The 19074-nt window shown below is 47.2% G+C and overlaps 1 protein-coding gene across 1 annotated transcript in view; it reads right to left on the bottom strand.

Moving 5' to 3' along the window:
- Window positions 1-19074, bottom strand: part of CTNNBL1 (catenin beta like 1) — a 48142-nt gene that overhangs the window by 6194 nt on the left and 22874 nt on the right. The window contains exons 11-14 of the mRNA XM_048050710.2: window positions 15527-15708; window positions 7226-7323; window positions 6063-6143; window positions 141-278 (exon numbers count right to left, since the gene is read on the bottom strand). Coding sequence (XP_047906667.1) covers window positions 141-278; window positions 6063-6143; window positions 7226-7323; window positions 15527-15708 — 499 coding nt within the window. The remainder of the gene's footprint in view (window positions 1-140; window positions 279-6062; window positions 6144-7225; window positions 7324-15526; window positions 15709-19074) is intronic.

Here is a 19074-nt window from a genome sequence, read left to right as displayed (position 1 = left end):
ACACAAGCGCAATAAGTTTCCTCCCAGAAAAGGAATTATGGAAAGAGAGGATTAAGAGGTAATGTTTGCAAGGATTTATTGCCTTGTTTGTATCATGGATGGAAACACAGGTGATCTGCCAACCTTGTATATAGCTTTACCTGGGGAACATTGGCATTACAGATCTCTGCCATGATGTAACAAATGAGCTGCAGAACAAAGAGGCCAGCATCCAGGCGACGAAGATAGAATTCATCTTCCATGTCATCATCTATTATCTCTCCCCGACGTACCATGTCCTGTAAAGCAGTGCAAAGAAAAGGGTGTCAAGACTGGCTCTCAAAGTACTTCCCATTAGGAGTGGCAGAACAGTGGCAATATTTGTGGTTTCTCAAGAAATGCTTTGCTCCCCCAAAATATGAACATCCATACATTTCTCACCAAAGAAATACTACTTTTAACAATTAATTTAAATTCACAAAACATTTCATTCAATTTTGAACAAGGTTTTGCTGTTGCTGGTTGTGAATTGTGTCCATCTGCAAATGTAAATATTAATGTAAACATACGAACTACATTCCTAAACTGAGTGATTACAGCCCCTGAATACGAAACAAACCAGTGTTTTTATTACCTGCAAGTTTTGTCAAAACAGAACAAAACCCATGTTCTTCTACCGGCCATTTGAGGGTGCTGGTAAGCAGTGCACAACATGACTCCAGCCAGCTCAAAGACCTACCAGGCTTCCAACTTTATCACCAGCTGACAAATGAGAAACCAGGTCTCAAAATTCTGCACAAGCGTAATTTTACCATTCCCAGCCCTGACCTTCCAACAGCATTTGGCTGGAAGACTGACAGGGCCAAGCCTCCAGCTGGAGCACGTTGACAGAAGAGCTCTGGTTTCTGGGGCAGTGGCTGAGGGCTCTTGCTGCTTCTCAGGGCATTGTCAGAACTTTCTCAGAACGGTGTTTCACTAGAGAGACCTGCCCGAACGGAGTCCAAAGGCAGAATGCAAGAGGCCATTCCACCCTTCTGGTTCGGACAGAGCACTTTGTTCAAAACACTGGCAAAAACAGCCTGGCAATAAACTCTGATCAGTTTTGTCCAGAGAAAGGCCTACTCCTTCCAGAGTGAAGCCACCATTACTCTTCGCAGAGACCAACAGACCAGAATAACTGATGTCATGCATGACCTTTTGTGTTTTGGGGGTTTGTTTTTTGGTTTTTTGGTTTTTAAATAACGGAAACAGCCTGTCAGACCCTGCTAGCTTGCTGCAACTCCGGTTATTCATTATGCAGCAGTCTGGCAGGTGGGCACACACGAGCAGAGCAATATTTTCTCATTAGAGCCATCACCAGTGAGAGCACCGTACCCGTAACGCTCAACAAGAAGCGCTTTCTCCGCACGCACATGCTCCAGGCGAACACACACAAGGTGACCAGCACCAAAGCTGATTTAAGCTACCACATTTTCCTGTTTTATCAAACCAAAGCCTTTCATCTAATTATAGGTGGAGTATTTTAGGCACAAGAAGGAAAACTAATCCTGTACACTTCTCACTGGAGAGTGCAATAAATGCTCACTATACAGAAATCTGATTAAGTGACTTAGAAATGCAGCTGTTTATTGCTGCCTCCCAAAAGTGAGAGAAGAAAGCACACGTAATGAAATACTTCTCCTTTCCTCCTAGGAATCTAGCTTGCCAATGAAAGACCAAGTTTAAAAAACAATGCCTAATTACCAATGTCATAAACACAACTGCATTGGCTATACTACAGGGTGCTTTAGCATCAGATCCTTCAGACTCCAGTATTTGCATAACCGATTTACTCCATGATTCCAAAATCACGGGCACAGGCATGACTGCACAAAACTTGCATGCAAGCTCCTGCCAGTAAAAAGAAATCCAATTTTGTGCAAGGAGCAACATTCCCCACCCTACATCAATGCCAAATTAAATGAATCTGGTCAAATCGGGTCTCTAAAACTAATCATTGCATCTGGAAAGCCAGAGATAGGCAGCTATTCACTGAAATATCCAAAAACCCCATGTGAGAAAAAAGACAAGGCACTCATTCCCAAAACTCAACAGTGCGAAAATCCTGAACAGAAAAATATCAACAGGCAAGGATTTTGAACCGCCGGAGCAGGAAACAAAGACCCTTCCTGTTCTGTATTCTGATCCAAGCACGGTGATCACAGGAGCAGGATCCAGGCAACTGTCGTCTTGATTACATAGCGAAGGCAGCAGTTACAACAGCCTCTCTTGACAGAGAAACGAGATTATTTTGCACCAGTGAATTAAGCAGATACAAATTAGAAGACAAATACAGTCTTAGGTACCTTTTCACAGTCCTTTTTTAAAAAAAACAACCTTTAAATGCTAATCTGCCTCCCAGTACAGTACCAAGTAGCCACCTTTCCACTTTGTCTCTCTTTCAAAGCTGTCAAGTTGCTAACCTCCAAATGAGCACTCAGATGCCATTTCTAATCTGCCAACAATATGTGCTGAGATGCCCCTTGCTGATGGGAGAAGACAGCAATGAGATGGGCTTCTGTGAAGCTAAAATGAGCTTCTCTCGCACTAATGAGGCAGGACTGACAGGCCTCAAGGTGTCAAGCAAAGACCTAAACCTAGAGATACAATGGATCTGCCGCTGCTATGCCAGAGATCACATCTGCTCCACAGCCGCTGGACCGGGGCCCAAAAGATTCTCTGCATCCTTCTCCTTCCTTACATCGTATTCACCTTTCCCAGCAAAGCACAGCAAGGCTGTGTTTCTAGCAAGAAAGTTCAAAGCTTACCGCAGCCTGTTGGCCATTTCCCGGAAAAGCTCCCAGTGCAGGCAGCGTCAACTCGGCCACGCTGAGAAATCCGCACACGCTCCCGTGAACTCCGGTGTGCTCTTTTTACGGTGCACTGACACCGCCCCTGCCACCAACACCAGGTCCTGCTTTCAGCACGGTCCGGGCAATTCATCGGTCCTTCTAACCTGAACTCAAATGCTGGGCTAATACCAGTCAGGAGTCGCTAGGAGTTCCACCTCTCCCTTTCAAGGATGGAATCACTTAACTGTAGCACAATTAGCATGTAATTTGTAAGTCATTATAGCGCAAAGTATCTGCTGAGAATATTTTACTGAATAAACCCGTGAGCATCATTTTCCACTGAACTATAAAAATATTAAACCACCCTTGTCTTCTCCTACCATTTTTAGGGATCACTAAGGCTATTGCTGCCGCCTATAATTATGCCTCATTTTAGAGGGAGCTGAAAGCCAGTTTTGCACCTTTTCCTACAGAAAGGATTAAAGATTTTGAGACGGGGACAAGATATGTACTAGGTTTCATTACCTAAAAACAGAAAAGTGCTAAGGCAGGCATCAGGTGTTAGAGACAAATGCTCGCATGTCCTTTGCTCCTAGCTTTCACGTAGCAGTCAGGGTAATCATGAAGTTATCACCTCTGACCACTTCTGCATAGATTCCACAGAAGCAAATAGCTGGTTAACACTGAGATGAAGGGATGCTCTCCCTCTGGACCATATCCTCTTTCATTGTCCAGATTCACGATGCAGCTTCATAACAACTGTTCTGCTTCAGAAACAGCTGCCTTAAGAAATTCCTCCCTTCCCTTCTGTTCTCAACTATTTCCACGCCTTCACTGCCACAGTCTGAAGGGCTGAGCTATAAACCAGATCACAAAAATAAGCTAAGCTAAAAGAAAAAAAAAAAAGAAAAGAACTGCAAGAGCAGGAGCTTCTTATGTCAGCTGCTCTACTAAAGATAAAACTTCAGGTATGATACCTTCAATCATTCTTTGTGTAATCATGTTTCCACTTCTTGTAATGCAAGACTTACACCAGGATACTCTGTCCATCAGACTTGAATCTCTCTTTTCAGTATAGGCTGAACCCATAAAATTTCTTCAGGTATCTTTTTTTCCTTTGGGGCGGGGAAAAAGGAAAGGATTCGTATTCCAGATTTTTTTGGGGTACTATGCCCTCCACCGCAAGAGGACGGTCAAAAACCCCCAGGTGACAAAGCACAATTTCTAAAGGACCAAGTGTTCAAACCATCCATTTCAATGATTCATGTGCAACAACTACAAACGTTAAAGCAGCCCATAGATCCTGTCACAGCTAGACAATTCCCTGACCTGACAGACACAGCGATGGCTTTTGCCTACTTCTCCATGAGGAAACCGCTTGAGCCACTTCAGATCTCAGCAGACCGTTTCCCATTGACCATTTCAGGATGCTAAGAAGCAAAGCAATCAGTAACTCCAGAAGTGCTGAGGTTCGTTCCTTGCTTGGAACGTCATTATTTCATACCCTCCGTGCCCAATGCTCTAACCTGCTGGGAGATAAAGCAAGAAGTAGTAGCATGGTGACATGCTTAATATCATCTGCGCTGCTTAGAGATGACTGGGATTGCAACTGGACAAATTTCTAGTCCAGTCCAGATTTCTAACCTCCTAATCTTTACTACCAGGCTCCCAACAGCTCTGCTTTGAAAAACCAATGTCCTTCACATGCAAAGTACAAATCTGCTTCTCAGAGGTGACATGAGCAAATCTCAGTGAAATGCTTTGATATTTTCTGTTGAAATATATTGCAGAAGGTCAAAGCGCATATGGGATGTTTCTGCCAAATCCTATTATTAGCACTAATAGGAGGGAAGAACTGAGATGCATTTATTCCAGCCATTCCAGTCTACAGAGCACGGCAGTGGGGCAAAAGCACGCTGGCCTTCCGGATGCAGGAGGAAAGTCTGAGTTCTTGTGCTTTCTCTTCTCGTTTATCAGTAAACGGGAATGGGTTGTTATTAATTAAATTGCTTCTACACAAGCTTCTTCACACTCCATCTCCCTTCACCCCTGCTCTGTGTTAGCTGTTTGCTACAGGTGTTAACATTTGCAGCCAATTTCAAGACCTTTTTGGATAAAGGGTACCTACATACACTAGTTCTGCTCATTTCACGTAAGGGCTCTATATAGCAGCTGCCCATGCACTGAGATTTCAGCCAGAAAAATCAGCTCTGCTTTTCGATTTCTAAAACCCACACACTAACACTGAAACGTAGAGAATAAATAATTTCTTGTTCTGTTTCGAGGTGGATGAATGGAGAGTGGAGGGATAGCAGGAAAGGGTAAAGGCTGTTTTTCTTCGGGCCACTGTTCATTTGTGAAGCTGCAGCTGTCCATATGGAGTCTGAATGCTGGCAGCAAAAGCAGCTCCATTCATCACTCAGCCTTTTGCCTTTTTGAGCAGCAGCATCACCGCTGAGCTCTGATGCCCCCAAAGTGTTTGGCAGCGCCTGGAGAAACAGCCTTGGCAGCAAGGGGACAGCTGTTTGTCGGAGCCCAGCAGGGGGCTGCAGCCCGGGCACGCTGAGCTCACCCGCGTGCAGGGACGGCGGCTGCAGTGATTACTCTCCGTCAGCGCTAATCAATCTCACACCCTCTTCAGCGCTGATACAGATAATCTTGTGGGAAGCGGGCCAAGCTCACTAACAGCTCTGCAAGCTGCTTCCTGACTCCGACAGCTCATTCTCTTTCAAAAAGTCTGTTCCAGCTTCAGTTCCAAGAAAGTACTATGTGGTACCCATGCTCATGTCATTCAAAACGTTCACTGCTGGTGCGCAAAAGCACACCAGACTTTGGCTACAGCCTCATCTGTCTAATCAAAATAGAAGTTTTCTCACAGGTAATCAGAACTCTACAGACCAGGGTAGGAGGCCTCACACATTACCACGTAATTATCTGCATTTCGCTTCTCTCCATCCACCAAACCAAGCAAAATTTCAGACAAGTAAAAATGACGGTAAACTGACTGAGGCCCTCTGCGTAGAATTCACTAAGAAATGTCCAGAAGCACTTGCTGTAAATAAGTTCTCACCCCATCTTATCTAAGGTACCAGAAGATGGGGAGTGGGGCAACAAAAGCTGAGAGAGAAGTCAGCACAGGTACGAAGGCATGGCTCAGAACAGTGATCTGGCTGAGCCAGAAGCTTTGTGCAGATGACATGCCTGTGCAGAAGCACCACAGACAAGGGCTAGTACACCTTAAGCAATACATACATGTTTCTCTCCATCGATCTTCTTATCAGCTGCCTGCATTGCATCCAGATACTTAAAATACAGTTCCATCAGCCTATCAACCTGCAAGGACAGAAGAGAGAGACCTAAGCAAGAGAAAAAGAACAACGCAATCATCTTTAATCCTTTGTGTTATGCTATTTTTCTTCCAGCTGCAGTCTATGCAAAATAACCAGGCGATTCTGTCACTCCCAGGAAGGAAAGCATTAGAAAGATGGTACGAGTGTTGGACAGATGAGCATGCGCAGGCTGCAAGCATTTGAACGTAATCCCATATCACAAGATGGTCTCATCAGCTCCAGCTAGAAGGAAGCAGAGACGTGTCCCTAGCCCGCTCATTCTCCTGTGTTGCGGCTCCCCAGTTCTCCTGGTCTCTTAAATGGACTTTTCTGTCTCTGCTGAATGTAGCCAAGCTTCTGTTACATTTAACAGACACCTCAGGGTTCTCCTGCTCTCCACTGCGTATTAGGCAACTTAAACCCTTTCCAGTAATGCGAAATTTTCTCCAGCTGTTAGAGCAGGTTATGAAAACCACCTTTAAAACATACTAATGAGAAATACAGAGGAACCAGTATTTCCCAAGTGGTGGAATTTACAAATCCCCTGGAAATTATTGGTTTGCAAAAGCTGCTGTTTCTTTTTCACAGCTGTTTGATCTACCCACCCCCATGTAAATATTTTGGAAAGAATTTCCCAGACTAAACACCACTGAAGTGATGCATTGTAGGGGAGGAATGGGGAATGTTGAGTGTGTACTAATGCAACTCCTACAATTTCTGCAAAAGAGCTTCACTAGAACAGACTGGCACCTTTCCATACTTCCCCGGTCCCGCAGAGCCAGCAATATGTGGTACAGGATCAGCCCTCAGCAGTGAGGCACAACCCAGGACTACCAGCTGTGCAAGAGCACCAGAAAACAAGAGCGCATACGATGTAGGAGGCCAAGCACTAAAGGCATCGCCAGTTCTCCAGTTTGTAGACAACAACAGGAATGAGAGAAGGATGGCGTGAGTGTGCCGGTCCCTCCAGACAGGAACAGTAGCTGCGCTTTAGTAACGTAGTAAGCGCACGCAGGCACCCTGCCATTATCACGCGTCCTCTGAGTCCAGCAGCCCAGAGACCGCAGACACACTCCGCACACTCACCTTCTCACTGTCATTCTCTGTGAATTTATTCAGTAACCGTGTCCTCTGCTGCCCTCTCAGGTTTCGCAGAAGGGAGGCCAGGATGGAACAGACATGTTCTAGAGAAACAAAATGAAAATTGCACGCTGAGATCAGAAACAGGAGCTTATACTCTCTGTAACATGCCATTAAATTTACTACTAGCACTCCGGCACGTAGCTGCCGATAAGCAGAACCCAGGTTCCTTCCAGCACCAGCGAGCGGAGGCAGAACAGCAGCAGAAGCAGCAAGCTGCGGCCGCAGGGAGCACAGGCAGCTCCTCTCCCACCACAACCAGGCCGGGAAGGCCTCCCCCGGACCTGCTGCACTACTCCTGCCACGCTGACCCCGCTTTTTCTCAGTGACCCTGAAAAAAAGCGACTTACATAAAGCACAAATTCTGCTGTAGTTCAACTCGCCAGGCTTGCAGGTGCCCTCGCAGCACCCTGCTCCTTGCGGCCTCCGCCCAGCCAGGGGCACAGCGCTCTGCCTCTCCCCGGGGCTCGCGGGACCAGGACCGAGCGGGGGCCAGCCCCCGCAGAGCACCCAGCACATCCAGGTGGTGTTCGGGCCGTTCTGTAACGGGGCCCAAGCTCTCTGCTCCCCGAGTCAAAGGAAACAAACCCATCTTCTCTAAAACTACACGTTTACACACAGAGGGTGTAATGTGCTCCCTTAAACACAAATATTTGGCTTTCCTGGACTGCCATGAAGTACAAAAGAAAGCGCTTCTCCTTAGGTCGTTTCCTCAGAAGGATTCACCAGTTTTATGTGCAACTCATACAAAACATACACTTGGTTTTGAAACATTTCTCATCAAGTTCTCCGGTTACAACCCTCGCACATTGGCTCTATTTCATTTTGCCAGCGAACAACTTCCCGGGCAGGAGGAGGAACCGACCGCTTCTGGAAACCAGATGAGTCCGGGGAAGGAGCCCAGAGAAGGGTGTCCACCTGCCTCCTGCCCTCCGGGAGAAGGATGGGCCACAACCACCACTCACCTGCACCCCACATCGCTCCTGCATGGGCATAGGAGGTGCAGAGAGGTGAATCCTTTGCAAAATGCATGCCAACATCAGAAACGATGCAGAGAATCACGGAGTACATGGCTTTATTAACGGGAAATAAAACCAAGCAGCAAAGTGCAAGGCAAATGACAGAAGCACGGCTTCCTCTCCCTTGCCAAATCTTTTGGTGTTGCTTCCTGCCTACAGCTCTGTGTTAAATATAGACCTTCCATTTTAGATATATAAATATATTTAAAATTGTAACTTCTCTCCTTTCCCTCGCTTTAATCTTGATGATTAAGACTGATGAAGAATAATGGCCATAAAAGTTTCCTCACCTACAGTGATAGGGAGGGGAGAACAGTGTCAGGATTTTATGTTTTTGAGAGGAAAATACAACGTACGGAGGAAAGGGATCACCTCATTGCCATCAAACCATTTAACGTGCATTTCCACAGTGCTGCCTAGCCCGGAGCCACGAGAAGCCTAGATCAATTGCATCAGCCTACAAGAACAAGTGACATCCACGCGTTCGTATGGATCTTTTGCACTAACAGCCAGCTTACACTTTCACCGAAAGGCTGAAGTCACACAGGCTGCTTGTCCAAGCCGCGGGTCTGCCCTCACGGCGGCACAGGTTATCTGCATGCTACAGAAGGGCAGCGACAGCAGAGGACAGGCACGCGTACACACGCACCCACCCACCCCATTTCATTAGCTGCTTACAAACGCAGCTTCCTTAGAAACAGATTTCTGCCTGAGGTGGTGTCAATTTTTCATGTACCAAGGAGATTGGGAGAGCTGCTGGCAGGAGGAGCAGAGGAGATAACAGGTTTATCTGGTGGCCAGCACCGCTCGGCTGCTCTGTCATTTCGACAGGCTAACATGGAGGTGAAGGATGGCTCTGGCTACGGCACTGCATGCTCTTGCTGCAGAGAAACAGTTATTCCACACAAACAGCACTGAATTAAGTGTCTTCATTAAAAAACACTGTGAGAGCCTGCAAAGTACTTGCAAGCTCCTATTTCCTTAAGTATTAAAAAAAGATAAAATGAAGACTTTTCAAAAATAAATCCCAACAGATACTCTGCTGTTATAGAAAGAAGGCAGAATCCCGTATTTCACACTATTTGTTTTTCCCCTTTTTTTTTTTTTGGAAGTGTTCAGAAGTGTTGACAGTATTTTAGTACTAATGTCCTCACCAATTTTATATATATATATCAATATTCCTGCACTAGGAAATGCATTTTAGCCATTGTTTTTGCTTTGGTGCCCATGTGCAGAAGGTTATTCATTATACTGATAAAATCTTTGAAGCTACTGAGAAATCTAAGCAAACCGATGCAGGTTTTCTAAGAATGAGGTTATTCTTTACACACCGCATTCCAGAAAGTCCAGGAAATATCTATTTCCTGGTCAAAATGTTCAAGAAGTGTTGTGCAGAAATATTCCTCAACTGACTGATCAAGAAAATGCCTTTTTCTTGATCAGCTTCTCGAGAAACACCCCAGTGCGGTTCCGTGCCCTCCCCCCAAATCGCAGTTCTGCTGCACGCACGGCCCAGTAAGCTCCGGCATCCACGTGCAGGAGCCAAAACGAGGGCACGGCCTGGGGTAAGAGAAGCGCTACGGGAGAAGCGGCTGAGCCCATTTTCAGGGGATTAAACGTCCAGCTGCGCACTCGGAAACGAGAGGCGTTAGCTGGAAACGCGCGTCTGCAGGCCCGGGGACCTTGCCATTCCCCCCCGGACTGCGCTGCTGCTTACCACGCATCCGCAAATTCGTAAAAGCGCATAATCACAGTGTTTGCTCTCGGTGTGATCTTCTCTGGAAAGGGATTAGTGGCTGGTGCTGTTCCGAGTCCTCAGAAAGCCAAGCCCGCAGCTCCCCACTGGGATCGCAGCCGACGACAGGCCACGAGCACGCAGCCTCAGGCAGCGCCTCGGCCCCACAGACTCTGCGAATTTGGGCAACTTCCGAACGATCAAACTCGCCAGCACCCAGCCCAAGCCCACAGCACACGCACAAACAGGGTCTTTTTCATGGAGGGGAACAGACAAGGCCAGAGGAAAACGTTGCTGTCCAGCCCCAATTTCTAGGAACGACTAACTGCGTTTCTCCTGCAAAACAACAACAAAACAAAGTCCTGCTCAGCACCGCCACCGATTCCCGTACCAGGACCAACTTACCACCTGGCACCCAGTAAACATTAAGAACAGCTTTTACCAAAAAAAATGTTGCTGCTTTTTTTTTTTTTTATTAACAGGCAAAGTTGTCTCCTTCCCCCTCACCAGCTCGCCTGCACGTACCCGAATTCTCCGCGGCGCCGACCCCTCGGTGCAGCGCGGCACGCGGCCACCGCCTGCTCTCGGCAGGTCGCCCCGCGGCTGCTCACCCATCTGCGCCGGCAGCTCTCCTTACACCAGCAGCACCTCGGGCTCTCGGGAGCCTTTCCCTCTCCAGACAGGCACGAAGACTTCAGAACGCAAGCAGTGTTTAAAACACCCTAATTAGATCGATCTTGACTTCAGCTGCAGCGTGTTGGAATACAGATTAATCTATTCCATGGCTGGCACTGGCAGCTGCAACAGCAGGAGGTCCTGTCAAATCAAGCCGTAACATTACGCTCCTCTGCCTTTATCACCCCCAAAGTTCCCTGTGTTTTTTCGGTTTTCACACCCCCTTTGGAGGCTGCCCTCCGCTCCCCAGCGCAGACTCCTGGGGCAGGAGCAGCGCTCGCGGCTGCAAGGCAGCGGCAGCAGGCGCTGGGTAGACAAGAGGGGTGTTGTGATGACCCCACCAGGATTTCTCTAAGAGCCTTCTGTCTTGTAAAGATCTCCTGAGATAAACTGAGGTTTCTCACTCGAAGCAGAAAAGTACAAGAAAGAAAAAACACCAGCTCCTTCAGAAGCTTCCACCCTTCACGCACCGCTGCGCAGAAGGCTGTGGCTCCAGGTGGGTTTGCAGGGAAAAGCTGCACGAAGAACCTGGCGCATGCCAGGGCCAGCCCCACGCCGCTAACAGCTCTGTCGGGCACAGTGCCACCGCCCGCTGCAAACGTGCGTGCTGGCAGTGAGGAGGGGGCAGCCACAGCGGTGAAGAGCTCAGGTCCATCTGCACGGGGGTTACCTGCCCGCCACGCTGCCCCGACGGCGCAGAGCCTTGCACAGGGCCTCCGTTCGCTGTTAATTACAAAAACGTCTGACCTTATCTTCCAGTTCAGCAACCCATTTCTTCCTTGGCCATCTGAACGCAGCTGAGCAGTTCTGCTTAAACAGACCGATGCCTCTGCTAGGTTTCATTTCGGCTGACCACCACATACAAGAACGGTGTCTGCCGGCTGACAGAAGGTCTTTCAATACAGACACTCACTATCGGGTCATTTTTCTGTTTTGCCTTTTCACTTCTCCGTGCCAGGGGAACTTATTTCTGCAGCAAGCATTCATTCCAAGGGGCTCTGCTACCTTTCAGCGTGGGTCACACAGGAGTAAAATCATATTTACTAAGAAACAAATTTTGCTGCTGTTGTTTTTGAACACGTACAGCTGACTAGCTCCAAAGACAGCTTCCTTTTTGCTGGAGGGTGAACAGGCAAAAAAAAACCAGAGATAGGAATTCTCATTTGGAAATTGGCTGAACTAATTCTCAGGTTATCAAATTAAGCATTCCTAAGTAAAACTGACATCTAGGACAAGAGAAGGCATTTAAATTAAGATGAATTGAACAAACATCCTTTTATACTTCATTAGACTCTCCAAGTGAGCAAAACTAGATGGCAAATGGCTGTACAGAGAAAGAGCAGAACATACAGCCTATCGCACGAGTTGTGGTTGCTTCACCACAGCCTCGCTAACTCGGAAGGAATTTGTGTTTTCTCCATTTTAAGCTCGCTGAGTCCTTTCAATAATCTCAAGTTAGTGCCCAACACTTCGATTCGACTGCTGCTTAGAAAGTCCAGGACTGAAGATCCCGGTACCTTTACGGACAGCTACGATACGGCTCTGTGATGGAAGAGGATCTGGAACACAGCCATTCATGCAGCACCAGCTGCATTTCCAATTTCGCCACACAGGAGCATTATTTCAAACCTTGCCCCAGATTTACGCAGTTACCCAGAGCCAAAAGCGCTTTTGTCCCCTGCACTCGCACGTGCTGAGCGCTCACCTCCTTGCCTGCTCTGCCTTCCCACCTCGGCATCGCGGCGGCCAGGAGCGCGCCAGGACCCCCGGCAGGGCGCAGAGCCGCCCACCTCGCGCTGACCGCGGGCAAACTCCTCGCCCCAGCGTGGGCCCTGCCTTTCGCCCGCTGCTCTCTACAGGCAGGCGACGTTACACCATCGTTACACCATCGTTACACCATCGTTACACCAGCGTTGCTCGTCGCAGACACAACCACCACCGAAAGCCCGCTGCCGGGCCACGCTGTTAAAGACTGTTAGAAAAGTTTCCCTTTCTTTTTTCTTAATTACATCACGTACATAAAAGCATAAATACGTGCAGTTTGGATTTCAATCATCCACAGTTTCCCTCGAGTAAAATGATTTTTCAACACCAACAGTGTTTACAATGTCGTTATCCGGTACTGGCATCTTTATGTTAGCTTTAAAAAAAAATAGAAATACATTACAGAAAAGTTTTTTTTTTTTAATCAAATTTAATTTGGATTATAAATTTTCGTAATAAACAAAAGCTCAACAAGTCACATTGAGTTTTTTTTGGTAGGGTATGTATTATTTTCACACATTTGAAACACCGCCTTCAAGATAATAAAGCAAGCATTACTTTTGACATGATTTCCAATGGAAAAAGCAACATCACTGTAAGATAGAAACAAGGGGAGTGTTTTCCTCCCATCATCAGACACAAACCCCAAGCGTCTATCCCGACAGTCTCAACAGCATTACAGTGAGCACAAACTCCTTAGAATTGCTTTTTAATAAGTACTGAAGCCTCTGCCACAAAGCTATTCTAGCTGAACCGTTACAGGAATACGTTCCTCCATTTGACATAGACTTGAACACACTCCTAGAAAAAGAGAGTTGATAATTTTTATTATTTTTTCAACAGTCAGGACACAGGCTGAAGTTTTTACGGGAAACGGTAACGAGAGACGACTGACTATCGTCATTCTTTTTGCTAAAGAGATACGCAGAAAGAAACGTGTCCCTAGGGCCACCCCAGCCCAGCAGGCAACAATTCTCAATCACACGAGGCTTGTACCAACAAGGCTTGTACCATTTCCTCCAAAACCAGCGGGCACCACCAGTTCTTGCCAGCATTGCTGGTCAGCAGTGGCTTGCAACATCCAACTGCCAACCAGCAGCGCCCCCCAAGCACAGAGAAATTATTGTATCGCGAGTGGCAAAGTAAAGACATATAGTGTGCTGCTTACACACAACAGGACAATGCCTGTGACAGGCTCCAGGGGAGCCCTGTTACACGTCTCAATTAACTCCCACCGTCGGAAAGCCGGTAACTCACCTGCCCAGTGATGCAAAACACAGAAAATTGGACTTACTACCGCAGCATCTGAGAGTTTACTTTAATAAAACGGATTTCTGGACTCATATTAATGTCCTCCATTTCTTCTGAATATTAATGAGATGGAGATATCACATGAAGACCATTTGCACAGATAGCTCCATTTTCCTGAGGGCAGATTTGCCTTCCCCCCTCCCCAAAATAGTTCAGAACCTGACCCTTTTCTGGCTTTTCAAACCGATGCCTAATCCTCACAGTAGCCAAGACCGTGCACGATGTCATCTGCAGTCTCAAGATGAAGCAGACAAGACAGATTAACTCACTTTCCCAAACCGAAAAATTAAGTCAGTGACATGGGCCACAGACCCAGGTGCAACCGCACTCTCTGCGGTCTCACCACCCAAACCCAGACACACACCAGAGCATTTCTCCCTCACCCCTACCTAGAGAGGAAAGGAACGCAGCACAGGAGCGGCAAGGCAGCTGAAGCCAGCACCCTCTGTGCGACCCATCGCCACGGCTGGCGCCGGGCTGCAGGTCCGTCCCCGCTCCCCACGTGCCAGGAGAGCCGCAGCCGCCCCGCCGCGCGCTCACAGCTCTGCCACCTCTGTGCCAGCCCCGCGGAGCTCAGACACGGCGCTCGCCTCTGCAGCACCACCACCGAAGCGTGCCTCCCAGGAGCCGTCTTGCCAAGCCTTCCTTAACGTACCGTTAGCACCTTTCTGATGTTGGTGCTCTAATACAACGTACTGTTACCGGCTCACCGCTGGAATATTTTTCAAGAAAAGAGCCACTTGCTGAATCTGCCACTGCCCTTCCTCACCACCCCGTCTTTCAGGAAGGAACGGAACAAGCCTCGGCCTGCCCCAGCCTCCACCAGAGAAAGGAGCTGCTCGGTCCCGAGGGGCAGCGAGTGGGCTCAGCCCAGCTCCAGCGAGGTCTGCAGGAGGCACCACCACCCTGCCCTTGCTCCTGAGAACGTCGGGACATCTGGCTGTGACTGTACCAACATGGTGTCTGGGTTTAGAGCTCCCATTTTGCTGCTGTTTTCCAGACATTTTTCTTTGTTTGCTGCAACAGTTAAGGACGGACACTAGGTAAGCCTGAGACATGCTCACACCTCTTCAGCTTTTGACAGTGTTCATCCCTCATAGAACTGAGATGAGTAATGAACAGGCACAAGATCTCAAGCATCATTGGCAGTATTTAAAGTTTCTTCCAAGTAGTCAAGTATTAACGAAATGAAAAAGGAAATGTTACCAGAAGGAGGCATGGACTGACCCTAGATTCAGTTCAGCACTGGGTCCTGCAATAACACTCCACAGATTTCTGTTAAAACGGAGTTTTCCAGGGGACAGAGGAAAAAAATAGAAAAAAGCCAACTTCAAAAGTGTGCAGTTATTTCTGTAATGCCTGATGTTCATTGAGTCACACTTCAGTGCCCAGAGCCATGAAAACACTGCTTTTGAGGTGACATTTGTAGTTGCCTCATTACTCTTTTCAAAAGAGTTTTGCATCAAAGAGTCAGAGCTTCAAACAACAGACCCTACAGGAGTAAAATAACTTATTAACAGCACATGAAATGGAATCGCCAGGAACTGCTGATACCAAAACAAGCAGGGCAAGTGTGTCATCAACAGCCAGTGCTGCAGCAATGAATGGCAGGCTGCTCTGGACTTGAAAGCTGCAGGAAGAGCAATGGGAAGCCCAGCGAGTGCTCCTTGCCACCTCCCTGGCAGGCACAGACACCTGCCTTCATTCGCCTCCTCCGCGAGAAGGATCTGCAAACAGGCCTACCTTCGTGCTCTTTTTCAGTCGTTCCAACTTTCTTTATTTTCTTGGGCGATTTCATGAAGAGTGGGAAGATGGTCCTCAGGCCAAGAATGTCAACAAACTTGTGACAGTTGTCTGTGCCCTCGGGTCCAATCATGGCGTGATCCAGCACCTTCAGGGCACTGCTGCGGGAAATCTTCTTCTCTCTGTGAAGAGAAAGCTGCAACTTAAACTTTCCAGGGACAGAAGGAGCTTTGAACTACGCTACTTCAAAGAGACAGCATGAAAAGGGAAACTGAAGTGACAAGGGAAGTCACAAAGAGCCTGAGTGCAAGCTCTAAGCAAGATTTTCTTCAAGGAGCCAAAATATTATATTGACAAATACTCTTTCCAAGACTGTGGTTGAAGATAAACTATTAGCTTTGCTATTTCTTATTATTTTTATTTCTTTTTATTTTCTATTTATCTATTTTATTGTTTATATATGCATTTTTATTTCTCAGTTATTAAGGAATTTATTTCTTCACCACCTTACAAACATTAGCACAAAACAGGCAGAGGAGACTGGGTTGGGTACACAAGACAAATACTGTCAGACCAGAAGGATCAGGGCTTAGATCTAGCAATAATTCACTACAATAAAGGGGTGTGTTTGGCAAGCACTGACTGGAGGTCAGCTGCACTGAAAACCCTTCTCCAGAACACGTGTTCAGCGGGAGGCAGACAGACTCTGTACCTCTCAAACCAGAGACAGGAGAACTTACAACTCACCCAGGAGAAGACACAAAACACCCCGAGAACCTCGACCCGCGGCAGCAGGTGCCGAGGCACTGCACAAAGCAGGCCGGGCGGGCGCCAGGAGCCCGGCACGGAGCCCAGCGCAGGCCAGCAGAGCCCGGCCGCAGCACGAGGCCTGCGAGCCCACGGCCGCCCCAGCTGCACGGCGACCCCCTTCCTTCTCTCTTTGGAAGAGAATTTGTTCTCTAACAGCTATGTAACTGTGTGCGCATTTACAAATAAATCCCCACAGAAACAAGCCGAGCTCTGCCCCTAGAGAGACGAGAGCGCAGCCACCCCTCCCCGGCCTCACGCAGCCAGCCGCCGGCAGGTCTCCTCCAGCGCTGCGAGGCCCAGGCTCAGAGAGCTGCAGAAGATGCCTTTCCTTTAGAGACCTAGCTGCCTGAACCCGTAACAATATGCAAACTGAACCAAACATACATCGACACGCCAGCCCAAAAGAAAGTTCCTTTGCCCAGTGCAACCACAGCCGCGCTCAGCGCGCGCCGGGCAGTGGTTACGCAGCGGGGGCGCAGCAGCGAGCACGACCCCGGGCTCTGCAGCGAAGAGCGGTGCGAGGAGGCGGCTCAGCACCACCACCTTCCCTGTAGAGGAAGCTAAAAATAAAGTACTTCTCAGGCTAGACAATATAAGAAATGTTTTCAGGGGAAGTAATTGCATATTGATCAGCATTTAGGAAGGTTGCACAGAGCTGATCTCTGGAATATTCATTGGGTTTAAGTTCAGGCTTTTAGAGATCAATAGCTGCTTGACTGGACTGTCTAGAGTTGATTTTATTTGAAATATTTATTCTGCTGGAGGCCAAGTAGTTTATCTTAGTCTTATCTGGGTTTATTGCAGTAACTTCTAGCCGAACACTAATTCAAAGACAAGCATACGCGAGTATCACCAAACGGAGAGTGACCTCAGTCTTAACAGAGAACTCCGAATTCCAACTTTATTTACTAACCATTGTTTCCTCCTTTTAATACCTCTGTGTCTCAGAGAACTCTTCTGGTACATTTGTTATTCTAAAAAGAAAGGTGCAAACATTATTTGGACTTCCCATACTAGCATAACACAACCTCTTACTTTCCCAAATACTAGCAAAACAAAAAATACCAGACTTCATGGGAAAGTGCTGCACAAAACGGTTCTGTTTGATTAACCAGAAGATTTAGTAAAGAGATAGTCTTAAGTTTCCATGGGGTCATTAGGAACAGCAGGACAAGAAAACATAAAAGGATTTTAATAATCATGAAAAATATACCCTGACATAGCTATAGTCAAGCTTTGGGGAACAGCACAGAGTTTTTCATTTTCACCTTGTTTTTTCTATACAGGAGCAAATGTTTTTGTGAGGGTCAGAAAAAGCAACGGAATAGCTTCAGAGCAGAAGGTCACGTTGCCCAAGTGATGCACTTTTCTATAAGCTCCCTTTGCTGCATTTCTCTATGTGCATACAGATGCACTTTTGGTTAATAACTGGGAAAGCCACACATCATTCCTCCTATGCAAGAGAGAATGTTCTTGACACATCCCCTGGGAAACCAGTGGCTGCATCCCCTCCAAACCCTAACACAATTTTACAGTGAAAGCAATAAGCTTCCTGTCAGCACTTGCAGGAGAACTGACATTAAAAGCCTGCTCTTCTCTCTTTGGGCTTTGTAAGGCAAACTGCATTTAGGTTACTAAGGCAAGGCTGAGGGCCTGTGTACTGCGAAGTGCTCCCTGACCTAAAAAAAAAAAAGAATTTAATTCTTTATGACATTGATAAACTTTCCACTGGTGGCTACCAACCTGATGAACTATCTTATTTTTGATAAAAACAATACAAAATCCATAAGCCCCCACCGCTGCAGAGATGCAAGTCAAATAATTGTATATATCGTTGCTCTCATCCTAATCCCAAACCGTCAGCTTCATTCCTGCTGCCACACACTCTGTCCTTCAGGACTGGTCTTCTCCCAGCCCCCCTGCTGAAGCTCCATGCGCGAAAGCCCACCCAAATTCCCCTCACCACTGAAAGTCCCAGTCCTGCGCACCATGTGCAGGACACGGCCTGCTACAGTCATCCACGTGAAGAGCATCAGCCACCCCACGCTCATTTCAGACGCTGCCACGAGAAGTTCACACACGGCTGCAGCATCTTTTGCTGATGGCCACACGTTTCAAGTCTCAGCAAAACGGGAAGGAGCGCAGCTTTCATTACTGTCTATAGGAATCTCTTGAGCATGTTAAATGTTCGGCTGAAAGCTGCTACGCTTCCCCGCAGCTCTGGGTGCGCGACCATTAAAAGAACAACTTGGCTAGATGTATTTGGTAGCACCAGATACAGAATCCTGTGTTCTCTAAGACAGTAATGGAGATTCAAGCCTGATATCTTTATTCTTGCACAGCTTATCTATCTTGCACAATGTCAATAAACTTTCAACTTTGCATATTTGTCCTTTCATCTCCGCAGACTATGGTGCAATGATTAACCACCTTCAAAGCAAATACAGAAAATAGCAGATCTCTCCCCCCGGTTTTCAGAGGACATGGACAGAAAAGAAAAATATTCTGCCCTGTTTGTTGGTAAGGAGGTCAATCACAACTGAGTGACATTTCTATTCGTTGTTGTTTATCGTAAAGGTATGAAGATACAAAAGTGCAATACTCCCATGCTGTTCTCTAGATACCAGTCAGACCGCACTCCTTACTTGCAATGCTAGCCTGCAGGTACTGTGGCTGTACTGTTCAAGAACAAGGAGCAAGAAGCTTTCTCTGTCCAGCTAGGCACTGTTCTCTCTAGA

This window comes from Anser cygnoides, chromosome 16 (genome assembly GCF_040182565.1).
Source record: "Anser cygnoides isolate HZ-2024a breed goose chromosome 16, Taihu_goose_T2T_genome, whole genome shotgun sequence".
Taxonomy (NCBI): domain Eukaryota; kingdom Metazoa; phylum Chordata; class Aves; order Anseriformes; family Anatidae; genus Anser; species Anser cygnoides.
The sequence above is the reverse complement of the archived record's forward strand: the minus strand, read 5'-3'. Positions and strand labels throughout refer to the sequence as shown.